This window comes from Cyprinodon variegatus, unplaced genomic scaffold (genome assembly GCF_000732505.1).
Source record: "Cyprinodon variegatus isolate N-32 unplaced genomic scaffold, C_variegatus-1.0 Scaffold215, whole genome shotgun sequence".
Taxonomy (NCBI): Eukaryota; Metazoa; Chordata; class Actinopteri; order Cyprinodontiformes; family Cyprinodontidae; genus Cyprinodon; species Cyprinodon variegatus.
The window spans coordinates 64,795-77,234 of record NW_015150668.1 but is presented as its reverse complement, the minus strand read 5'-3'; the positions used below and the strand labels follow the sequence as shown (position 1 = coordinate 77,234).

The window sequence follows — 12,440 nt, the reverse complement described above, 5'->3', positions numbered from 1 at the left end:
CGGACTAAATTACACATTTAATCTTACATTTAGTCTGGTTTATCAGGCTAGCTGAAAGGAGCTGGATTAGGCTTCCAAACCATTGCAGGCTTGGAGGATGGGAAGGAAGCATGGAAGAACTTATAATGTGACTCAAACACAACAGTCTGTTCAGAAGGTTTCAATATTTGTATTATTAAAAAATATTTTACTTGTATTGAATTTCCTTGTAACAAAAGCTAAATCTATTTTGCTGCAGCATTTTCTTTTTTATGGCTTGGTTGATATTTTTCAAAGGTAGATCTGTCTGATGTAGATCGCAACACTTGATTCTGACAGACTTTTTCACTCAAGATTCATAAATTATTTGTAAGTGGATCCAAGCTTTTTTTTTCAAAGGAATATTGACACATAACCCCCCAAAAATCATTTGTGTTTTGTTATAGCTAAATTCTAACTGGATAATAGCCATTTAATGAATATTTTTAAATAAATATTTTTAAAAAAATTTATGAAGCTTTTTGGCCTGCATGTTTGATCTCAGGTTTGCTGGGAAAGTATGAGTAAGACTTGATGTAGATGTTTATTTTCCAATCCAAGTTTATAAAAATGCTAAAAATGTATTTTCCCCCTTTTTTTTTTATTTTTAATTTATTTTATTAGGATGGGCTGTGGAGCTCTGGATTACAGGCAACAGGCCCAGCAGATGGAACTGAGGACAGGGGGGATGTCTGTTTCCACTCAGGTCATTCCTGACTCCAACCAGATGGACACATTTGAACAGGTCAGTGCAAACACTGAGGACAACACGCACATTTGTTCTTTATCTTTTTACATTTGAACGGGGAAATAAACCTAAGCTCCACCTTTAAACAGTTATCAACACAGAAATGAGTGAATGGAAGAATCTATTGTTGAAATAGAACTAAAAAATGGTAAAACGCAATTTGAAATGTGAAAGGTGTTAACTAACAGGTGTTCTATAGCTTCAAATGAGATTTATTCCAAAAAAGTAAAAAAAAAACAATCCACTGGACTCTTGTTTCCAAGTTTGAAGAGGTTTCGCTTCCCATCCAGGAAGCTTTTTCATTTCAAAATATCAGAAATAGCGTTGAGTTTGAGGTTTTATAGAGTAAGCCCAAAAAAGCCTTGTTTTACCTTAGAAAACATAGAAATTGAACCGGATGAATGGGTCAACCCCTTTTGGATGGGGGTTGTTGCCATTTCCAAATGGGTCCGCCCCATTCTAAAGGGGAGAACCCGTTCATCAGTTTCAAATTGCATGTTGTCTAAGCTAAAACAAGGTTTTGTTGGGCTACTCTATAAAACCTCAAACTCAAAGCTATTTCTGATATTTTGAATTGAAAAAGCTTCCAGGATGGGAAGCGAAACGTCTTTAAACTTGGAAACAAAGTCCAGTGGATTGTTTTTTTTTTTACTTTTTTGGAATGACTGACCTGGATGACTGATAATCTTCACCAGCAAATGGGATTTATTTGTTTTTGTTTTTTTTTGTTCTTCAAACTTTAGGGGGTCCTTTTGTTCTCTTCTTGCCTGGAAAGAAACCTACCTCATATGTTTCAGCTTTGGGGCGATATATTTAACAGGTAAACTACAACTCTTATATCATGCAGTACTTCAAGATCTAAACACCCCTCCTGCTCGCTTCTGTTTGCATAATTTTGCCTGGATATTTGACAGCATTTCTTATCAGATCGTTTAAAATGATTTTATAGTATTTGAATGTAAAAACCCTGTAGTTCACATCGTAGACTGTTTTAGCAGGAGCTGCACTTGTGCTGAAACACTAATACCACATTCACTGCACAAATGGTCTTGTTTTAACATTTTGAAGTGTCCTCTAAGGGCCCTGCTGCTTTTTCTTTTTGTAGCAGTGTTTTTAATGTATGCCTGTGTGTTATATGTGCTTTTTAAGTTGGTGTTAGAAGAAAAATAATTATCTTGACATAATGACTTCTAATTTTCTTTTTATATTATATTGTCCATGTGAGGATGATTAGTTTTGCCTTCCATAATCCATCTGAAACAACCTTTGACGAAAAAAAGTTTTTGGTCAGATGTGAAAGAACTTTAACTTTTTTTCTGCAGTGATGGTTTGAATTTACTTTTCAAGCAATATGAATTGTCGTGGGATTTGTGAATTCACAAACTCGTGAAAATACGTCTTGCTAGAAGCTGAGAGATGGGTTCAGCCCAATAAAGGAGTATTTTGGACCAACAGAATGCAGTGACGTCAACACGTCAACTAGAGGCTGAAGCAAAACAGACGTAGCTATGCCAGTTTAAGCTGAAATACCCTCTATTTCTTTTTGATAAACAAGCAAAGGAAGCTATTTTTATCTTTGTGAATGGGAACTTTGGTTGCCTGTTCCTCACGACTGGATTTTGAGTTTGTCATCAGTTAACTCTGTGAAACAGATCGAGAATATGATTCGTCTCAGCCGCAAATGCTGCTGTGATTGAATTAAAACACAACAAGGCTGGCAGGTACCAAATCAGCTTGAAGAATTGTACTTAACGTTCTTCCCGTTTGATAGATGGATATAGTGTAGAATTCAAGAATGAATTACAAATATCAATGGCTTAGGTTAAGTCTGGACATATGGTTAAGTAACCTTCAAAATGGCAGATTTTCAGGGTAAAGCTTTAGCAGTATTACCGTATTTTCTGGACTACGAGTCGCTTTGACATTGAAGTTTACCATTTTTACATGAACAGTTCAGAGAAGCAACATCGGCACCTAAAGTTAAGAGAAATTATTTGACGGCATACAAGAAAGTGGTTTCGCAATAGACGTGATTACAGATTGTGGCATTTTTTTTCCGGCCTTCTCCGTTGTGTTATCATTCTTTTTTTTTTTCCATTCTGTTCTCTGATTGATCGTAATCAAAGAGGATTTTTTTCCTATAAACTTTCCTTACTAATGATGAGTGGACATTAAGTGATTTATAGTTATCACCTCTGCCTAACAGTACAGAATGCATGTGGTGTCTCTGTTTCAGCCCTCATCTTGACAATGAAGAACGCCTTAGGGTGCTGGTGATGATGGCAGCGCAGGAGTTAGCAAATGGCATATCCTACTCTGGTCACATGTACGCCATGACCAGAGCAAGCCGACACCTGACTCCAGCTGGAGAACTCCAGGAGACCTTTGGTGGGATGGAACAGGTAGTCTTGCTGGGTGTTTTGATCACAGGGAGAAATAAATGTAAACAGTGTGCTTCTTTCTACATCCGCATTTGGCTGCATTAACTTAGATATGTAATAGTTTGTTTTGTCAAACAGTTAATCTCTGTTAACTGATACAGATTTATTTATTATTTGAAAACTAGGTGAAGTTTATGAAGAGGATAGCTGAGATGCCCGATCTCAGTCAAGTCATCCGAACATTACCCAGGATCAAAAAACACCTTCTGAACCCAGAGAACATGAGGTGGGAGCAATCATAGCAGGTTTCCAATAAGGGTTCTTTGAATCCTTATAGTTTAGTTTTTTGTTTTTTTTTCGTTTCTGTGATTGTTTTATTTTGCCACAGAAAGTGAATCCGTCGTTTTCTGCTTCGTCCATTCTAACAGGTGTTCCATCAATGCTACACCGCAGAAAATATCAGATTCAGCAACACAGTTGGAGAGTTTTATTAAAGATGTGGCTGAAAACAGAAAAGAACGCAAGACTGTTAGAACAAATATTATTAAGGTAAGATGCACCTGATATGCTGCTATGCTGCCCTAATAGGAAATCCTCATCATTTACTTGCTTTGTTGTATTTTGTTTTTCTCTCCAGAAACCTCTTGACCCTCTGCAAGATTCTGGTCCAAGTAGAAAACTGATAACAGTAAGTTCAACGTTAATAAACAAACCAAGTTTGGATTATGGCTGAAACAATTGGATTAATCATGATTAGTCTATTGTTGAAATAATTGACAACTAATTAAGTAATTGATTAAACAGTATTTGGAGTATAGAGACTGTAAAACATGCCTGTAGCTGACAGAGAAACCCACTTAGAGCAGTAATTATACCTAGATTGTAAAAAAATATATAAACATTTTGCATTTAAGATAAAAAAAAAAATAAAAACTTTTTCATCTGTTAATATGTTCCATCCAGAATAGAAGTGGAAAATATGAGTTTCACATGGTTAATCGATTTGCGAAATAATCGTTAGTTGCAGCCGTAGTTTGGACACATAAATAACTTCTGACGAGAAGTTACATCTGTTCTTAATGGCTTCAGAGATAACTTTTACCTCCCTACCGTCCTTCCTACTGTGTCTGAGGACAGAATGTATACAAAAACATAAAACCTTTTTCTTGCATGCATTGTTAAAGATGATTTCATCTGAATCAAGGATTTTTTTTTTTATCTTAAAACTTACATACAAATCAAAAAAGAAATCTAGAAGAAAATTGGTGTTAGTTTTTTTTTTTCAAAACATTAGGAAGCCTCTTTATCTCCTTAGAAGGATTGGCAGCAATTGTAGGAGGTGTTTTTATTATAGGCAATTATTGTTTGATGAACACCGAACTTAATACATATGTAACCATGATATTGAATTTGAGATTGATTATGTTTATTTACGTCATTACAGAAAAAGTAAGAAGGTTTGTATTTAAACGTCTGGGTTTTCTTGTTTTGTTTTTTTCATTTTACATTAGGTTATTTTTTGGCCATTTAAATGTGCTACTCAAGCCCGGAATAATTTACTCTCAAATTCTCACTACCACTTCATCCTCCTGGACCTTTTATGTCAGTTGCTAACAATATTGGTAGTTTAGGCTGTATGCCAGTTGAGAAAGGCCTTATAAAGTTTGAGTATACCTTTCTTGGAAAATAGACCTTCAGGTTTAGGAGGTTAAGTAGTTATTAAAGTAATACATCATTTATAGTTTGTTTTAATGATTCAAAAGCACAAAAAAAAAATATTAATGGTATGGAAAAATCTGAGTTTTTGCTTATAAGCCACGTAGCCTATCCTTGATAGATATGAACAAATGATTAAGCCAGCATTATAACTGCATGCAAAACCAATCTCCTTTTCTACATTTGGGAGAGTTTAACCACTTTTTATGTCTCAACAGGAGCCACACTTCCAACCATGTCAGATGAAGACGTTCTTCCAGATGCCCTTCCCTGTTAATTTTGTCAGTGAGAGTATTCGCACCGTCCCATTCTGCCACCAGGATTTTGCCAGGTGAATATTACAAGTAGAAAAAGTCAATTTATAAATGATTATGACTGAGACTTATTAGATTTTTTACATTGAAATACACTGTGCACTCTGTGCTATGTGTAATGTAATTTAATGGGAGTCACTTTCTTTTCATGGTTTTACGTTTAAAAGTTACGTTTCCTCATTGTTCATGCTCTCTTCGCCTTTTCTGGTTACCTTCCTCAATCTGAGTCAGTTTGAGCATCTTGGCAAGAATGATGACGGCAAAATTTCTCCACGGAGAAATTCGGGAGAAGGGTGGAGCCTATGGAGGCGGAGCCAGAATGGGAGGAAGTGGCGTGTTTTCCTTTTACTCTTACAGGTGAGAGAAATTCACAAAAAATCTCAGGTTCGGACAGCCTCAAGCCTATACTTTTATTATGATAAGGGTTAATTATTACACTCTAACAATGAAATCCCTCTCTGCTCATGGTAGTTTCTTATACACTTAAACTTTGAATTTTAACTTGTAGAAATATTTTTCTGATTGATAGATCAGAACCTTCAGATATATCTTAATAAATTACATTATCATCAAAAGGAAAACTTTACTTATTCAATACAAAAGTGAAACTAATATATTTACTGTACACATTTTCACAATTCAAATGTTAATTTGATTATATACAGCTTAAAGCTAAAAAAAAAAAAAAAAAAACTTTAGACGACTTGATTCTAACTCAAAGATGATGATGACCCTCAGACCATAATAAGAACATGAACAGTTGTTGTATTGGCTTGGTTTGAATGAATTTAGTATCATAGATCTGAATAATGAAAAACTGAATGTATCTCACATCCCTCTATTTTCTATCTTTGCCAAACTCGCTGCTTTCAGCGTATCTCTTCTAACATCTTAGTTCATATGGAAATCTGTTCGCTGCATACAGGAGATTAAACATCTATCAGATCAGAGATGGTGTAGGCCGTGTGTAAATGTGTTACATTTACAAGTATTATTCAGCTTATGCATTTCCATTTAAAGACTTTAGGAAGATATTCACCAGTTGAGAGTAAACTGTAATTTGTTTGTGTTTAAAAAAGACCAAACATTGGATGTAAACGGGTTTTACCTGTCTTATCTTTGCTTTAGCTATGTTAAAGTTGAACTCAAATTTTCTTGTCAGCGTTCAAACTTTGTTCTGACGCAGCCATGTTTCTGAGACCTTTGCTGCATGCCTTCCCCCCTTTATTTCTTCTCATGTTTCCTGTCTAGCAACTATGCTGCTAACTGATTTAAACCTGCGGGTAAAGGTCATCCAGATCCAGGACATGGTTGACTCAAAAAAGTAAAAAAAAAAAAAAAAAAACTTTTTTGCTCTTAGTCTGAAGAGAATCCTCAGTAAAGATTTAATTCAATCGATAAATTTCAATTAAAAATGAACACTTAAATGTTAAGTGGCCTGTACTTGTATAGCAATTTTTTTTTTTTTTTTGTGGCGACTCCAAAGTGTATTACAACACATTCTGTCATTCACACACAAACACACACACTGATGATGGTAAGCTACATCATAGACTCAGCTGGGCCTCACTGACAGAAGTGAGGCTGCTGTACACAGGCGACATCGGGGTTTCTGACCACCGTCAGTGGGCAATGTAGGTCAAATGTCTTTGACACTTCATGACCTTAAAAAACAGAGCTGACATTAAAGGAGTTTCTTCATTAAGCTGTTGTAGATGTTAATGGCAGTCGGCAGAAAGTATCTCCAGTAGGGGTCTGCCTTACAGCTGATTTGGAAAAGCCTCTGACTAAAGACACTGCTGCCGTTTGATATTCTGAAGAGGATGATCAGGCTTGTCTGTAATTTTCCTCATTTATTGAAGAATTCCTCTTTTTAAAGTAATGTCCAAAGTTTCTACTGATATTCCCAGAATATAATCAGTCTTCCATATCAGTGATATCCAGATCCTGTTTCTTTAATAGATGTTGGCAAAATAGATCACACTCTCCACAACAGATTTATAGATATGTTAATAGAATTTGCTTAAATTCTTAATTTAAGATGCTTTGAAAGAGCAGCCCAGTTAGTTTCAAGCCAATTTACCCCTTCCTGCTGGAAAGATAAAATATTTTGTTGCTGCCATGTTGCGGCCAACATGGCCGCAACAATGCCTGATTGGTTAAGAAGGTCTTAAATTCCAATCTGAAGCGGGGCTCTTCCCAAGCAGCTTTAAGCTTTGAACCTCTCCTTTACTAGCTCTAAAGTGAGAAAGCTCTTTGGAGGAAGCGTACATGTTACCCTAATCCAGAGGTTCCTAAACCTTTCAGTTCTGATCCACTAAGTCCCATAAGACCCGACTCATGACCCAAACTATTGAATGAGAACACAAACTCTTCTACAAATCAGTTAACAGTAATGATAATGAGTAATGATATAAAAAAGGCATCAACAACCAATGCAGTTTGTTTTGTCAACTGTTAAGTAATGCTTATATATGTTTAAGCACTTTAACATGAACATTTATTGACTTACTTTGGGACTAGATGCCCTAACACTTCTTAAACTGGAGAATTTTAATCCAGTTGTTTTCTATTTGAACTGTTTTTGAATGAATCATTTCAAATTTTGACCAAAGTTTATCTCTTTTGTGCCTAAGGGATCCAAACTCTGTGCAGACATTATCTGCTTTTCGAAAAGGTGTCGACTGGGCAAAATCTGGACAGTTCTCTCAGCAGGACATTGATGAAGCTAAGCTTTCTGTGTTCTCAGCTGTGGATTCACCTGTGGCCCCTGCAGACAAAGGTGGATATACTACACTGTAATGGAAGCTATCTGGCTCCCTTTCAGATGTTTTTATAACCCTCTAGTATTTTTTTTTATGTTTTTTTTTTTGTGAAATCTGCTTGCTGACATAAAAACTGACTCTGGTCTTATTTCTGAGCAGGAGCGAGTCGTTTTCTCAGTGGGATCACAGATGAAATGAAGCAGAGTTACAGAGAAAGACTCTTTGCTGTGGATCATAAAAGCCTGGTGGATGTGGCTGAAAGGTAGAACAGTTCAAGATGACTTTTATTTATTTATTTCCTAATGGGCCTTTGAAAAGCTCTTTAAATTAGCTAAAAACTTTGTTTTTGTTTTCCTGCAGGCACCTCAGTGTTGGTCAGAGCACATGTGGAGTTGCTATCCTGGGTCCAGAGAATCACACTATCAAGAAAGATCCTACATGGGTATTAAAATAATACACGTCCCACATGTGGACACATACCTTGAATGGATTTTATACTGAAAAAAACAAACTAAAATTTGAGAATTGATCTCAAGAGAAGCTGAAACGCACAAACAGGAACGGGAAATTGATTGATCATTTTAAACATGCAGAAAAAAATCTTTGTATATTCTGTTGGAAATTACCTGTTACATCTGTAGTGTTGTCTTGTTAAAGTAGAATCATTGCCCACTCTTTTGTCATTAAATCATCTTTCATTTAAGAGGATTTGTTGTCATAAAGGGGTTTTGTTTGGTCTATTGTGGTTCACACATTCATCTGATCAAGCCTTTAAAAGGAGAAAAACTGTTACAGAGGAACCCCTTCTGGTTGGTCCAAACCACAGGTTACCAGGGCAACATCTTATAAAATCCATACATATCCTTGTAATAGTATTTATAATCATGCACATCTGTGCAGTTTATTAAGATAATTGTGTTGTATAACGTCTGAGAAAACTGGAATATAAGATGAAAATCAATAGTAGCAGGGCTAACTGAAACATTGAAAAGATTGAAGAAAATCCCATCGAAGAGTCCAGCTCTAACTTTCTGTGTCCTAAGCCGCACCTGAACCAGAGTTAAGGTCAGATACTAGACTCTGGCTCAAAGGTCCAAAATCATCTTTTTAGATGAGAATAAAGTAGGCATTTAAATGGAAACTCGAGCGTTCCAATGTGGTGGAAGATTGGAAAAACACAGAATCTATGCTGCTTAAAGTCCAGTTTAGTTTCCACCCTTTGGAAACTTGAGTTTGCTGGCATTGGTCCGCCGTGTTTCCAGAAGTCCAAAGCCAGTGCAGCTGCCTAATGGGACATTTTAGAGCTCCCATCTGCTGAGAAGCTTAACATTAATGCTAATAGATAGATAGATAAACTTTATTCCGGACTCATGGTCCAATAAATACATACATAAAAATAAAATAAAAATAGTTAATGATAAAAACACAATACAAGTACCATTATCAATTAAATAGGATCTTTAAGAAGACAGGAATACCAGTGTCTCCACAGCTTAGACTGACTGTACTGGCTAATGAACCAGTACTTGCTGCATTGACAGTATTGTTACTGTAGCTGACTGGATGCTCTTCTGCACCTGACTGATTGATTAGACAGCTGACCCTTCAAACTGAGGTCTGTTTGTGAGGTAGTCTTTGACCCAGGCCATTGTTGATGCCTCCACCTGAGTCCTGGAGTTTCTCACAAAGTAAGGCAGACTGAATTGTATAAATGCATTGGAGACATCAAAGAAGAACCTTACAGTGCCGTCTGCCTTGTCTAAAAAACAATGGGTTTGCTGAAGGATGGAGCTTCAGCCACCGCTGCTCACTGGAACTGCCTTCAGGTGCAGACTAAGGGTGAAGAGGTGCTGTAGAATCCTGCAGAGCTGCTCTGCACAGACCTTCAGGACTCTGGAGCTGATGACTTATTATGATTCAGTCTCTCCAATTGCCTCTTTACTTGACTTCTAGAGATGGATGTGAAATTTGGAGGGAGCAGCACCATCTTCTGATTTGGCTGATAACAAACTCATAGAAACAGGAGGATCAATGGAAGAGGAGGGCAGGATGTGGCCGTTGGAGCTAGAGAGGGATGCTGAGCTTTAGTCATTCCTGGCATTTACACCAGAGTATTCAGAAATGTAAGAACAAATGCACCAAACAACCCGCACATCCTCATCACCTCCAAGCCAAGCTGCACTGATGAAGTATGTCATGCAAAAGGAGCCTCAACAAATAACAGTGCATGTGTTGTAGAATACAAGAATATAATTTCATAGAGCTGACAACCTAATAATTTCAATCAATTTTATGTTTTCGTTTGCAGAAATAAATGTGAGCATATATATATCACTACATTATGAATAAGTTAAAAGTTTTTATCTGAGTAACTAAAATGATCTTTGGTATCTTTTTTATTATTGAATAGTTATGTAATAAGATTTTAACAAAATCTACTCTTTAAATGCATCTTGGTATAATGTTTCCATTAATTACTGAATTATCACAACATTCAGCATTTTCACACAAATGCTTTATTAACTCTTTAACAGGACACACATCAAGTTAACACTCACTGTGCTTTTCCACACGTTCTCCAGATACATCGCTTTGCTACAGCAGGAGCCTGTCATAAATAATCACTATAAGGTGCACACAGAAAGCCCAGGATGGATACAAGTAGATAAGGCAACAACACGAAATACATGTACAGGTAGCGTTTGACCTGCTCACTCAAGCCATCTGGGTTACAGTGTTTTAGAGCCAGCGCGTGGACACATTCTTGGAGGGTGCGCATGATCCCCCAGACATTGATTCCCTTTTTAAAGCAGCTTTAGGGTGATAACATTAGCTATGCAGCTCAAAGTGCGGATGTAGATATGAAAAACAAAAAAAGCCGAATTTAATTACAGATTTTCATCCTCAGCTGAGATGTGTTTACAAATGATAGACGTCTCGGGAAATAATTACGGTAGACATGGCTACATTTTGGGCACTAAAACCTAAATACAGTACATTTGAGTAGTGCATATATTATATAATAACTTTGAATATCTAAACACAATGTTATATTGCGTAAAATAAATAAAGCTCTTCTCAAGTGACCCTCTTTAATCTAAAAAATAGAATATTCCTTCTGCAAAGTGCCGTACTCGTACAATAAATCCTTTATTAAATTTAATCTCTATCCTTTTAAATCTTTCCTAATGGATTTGCAGTCAATCAATCAATGTGTGAGCAGCTGCCACTGAAATGTGAAGCCGGTTTCCTGTGAGAGTAAAGCTTTCCTCCGGTAGCGGTTCAGATTGCAGCCGGGGTCTCCTTCTCTTTGGGACGCACCCGGGTCACGTGTTCCAGCTGGCCGGCGTCGGACACGTCATAACTCGTCTTGTACTTGGCCAGGATTTTCATCAGAGGACGGAGCTTCAGCCACCACTGCTCTTTAGGGATGCGATGACTGGGGGGAAAAAAAAGTTTATGATTTTTCTTTTGTCTTTAACATTTTGATCTGAGAAACATTTGCTGAAATAAAATGGAGGAAATTCTTTTCATTTTTAAGAGTTCAGACCTACATTAGAAACTACCCAAAAAAAAAAATCAACTCGTACTTTTCCACACTTCATCCTATTAATGCACATTACTCCAAAAATTAATGTTTTTTTACTTTGCGAAAAAGTTATTAACATTCAGCGTCTTTCAAGTCATGATATGTTAATTGAAAAAAATATCTGTATTTTTTTTTCTCTTCTTTTTTATGCACTTCTTGTTACTGTGCACTATTTTATTTTTATATTTGTATCATGTTCGAATAAATTTCAATTTCAAATTTCCATTTCAATGATGGGGGGGAATATGCAGAACTATCTTGTGTTTTATAAATATATTCCTTCAGCAATTTTGAAAATGTTGAGACAGAAATGTTTACAATTTGATTTTTTCTAAATTAAAAACTAGAAATATTTATTTTTTTTGGAAGGAAACCTGAGTCTTAATTTTAGCACATAAATGGGGCCCACACAGTGGCTGAAGAACACAATTTGAGACCCTAACTCAAGCTGCCACTCTATTAGAGCTGCAACAATATCCAACCATCACAGCTGCAAGCACAAGATTACAATCATAAGAGAATATGTAACCTGAAGTTTTTTTTTATTATACTGAAAACAGCTTAACAAAGTTTATGCAAAGAAAACTGATTAAGAATGGAAGACTACCTCCAAACTGTTGATCGAATTCCTGTCCAGTTACCTGCTGGAAGGATTTAGACTGAACTGTTCCAAAAGCACAATGAGTTTCATGCAAGAAGCGAAGCAATTTAATTCTTTAATGATTTGTACAAATTATTTGGAAAATTTTGTCACATTCAACATTTTCTCTCCTATTTCTAATGTTCTCTCAGGTAAGAACACATTTTACAAGTGCTCCAGACGGACGTAGGACTGATGCACATTTAGTCACCAGTTATCCAAACTTAGTTTTTTACAAAATGACTACATTTTTTTTGTTGTTTAGAAGC

The 12,440-nt window shown here is 36.3% G+C and overlaps 2 protein-coding genes across 5 annotated transcripts in view; one reads left to right on the top strand and one right to left on the bottom strand.

The window, feature by feature from the left end:
• The window catches only part of pitrm1 (pitrilysin metallopeptidase 1), a 19,536-nt gene extending 10,891 nt beyond the window's left edge, over window positions 1-8,645 (top strand). The window contains exons 17-27 of the mRNA XM_015380463.1: window positions 643-763; window positions 1,510-1,586; window positions 3,003-3,168; window positions 3,333-3,433; window positions 3,576-3,696; window positions 3,785-3,835; window positions 5,082-5,194; window positions 5,409-5,534; window positions 7,814-7,959; window positions 8,102-8,204; window positions 8,303-8,645. Of these exons, the coding sequence (XP_015235949.1) occupies window positions 643-763; window positions 1,510-1,586; window positions 3,003-3,168; window positions 3,333-3,433; window positions 3,576-3,696; window positions 3,785-3,835; window positions 5,082-5,194; window positions 5,409-5,534; window positions 7,814-7,959; window positions 8,102-8,204; window positions 8,303-8,396 (1,219 nt within the window). The 3' untranslated portion in view covers window positions 8,397-8,645. The remainder of the gene's footprint in view (window positions 1-642; window positions 764-1,509; window positions 1,587-3,002; window positions 3,169-3,332; window positions 3,434-3,575; window positions 3,697-3,784; window positions 3,836-5,081; window positions 5,195-5,408; window positions 5,535-7,813; window positions 7,960-8,101; window positions 8,205-8,302) is intronic.
• Window positions 8,646-10,437: 1,792 nt separating this feature from the next.
• The window catches only part of LOC107088352 (ATP-dependent 6-phosphofructokinase, platelet type-like), a 49,176-nt gene continuing 47,173 nt past the window's right edge, over window positions 10,438-12,440 (bottom strand). For all 4 annotated transcript variants that reach the window (XM_015380468.1, XM_015380470.1, XM_015380469.1 and 1 more), the window contains exon 22: window positions 10,438-11,381. In XM_015380468.1, the coding sequence (XP_015235954.1) occupies window positions 11,225-11,381 (157 nt within the window). In that variant the 3' untranslated portion in view covers window positions 10,438-11,224. The remainder of the gene's footprint in view (window positions 11,382-12,440) is intronic.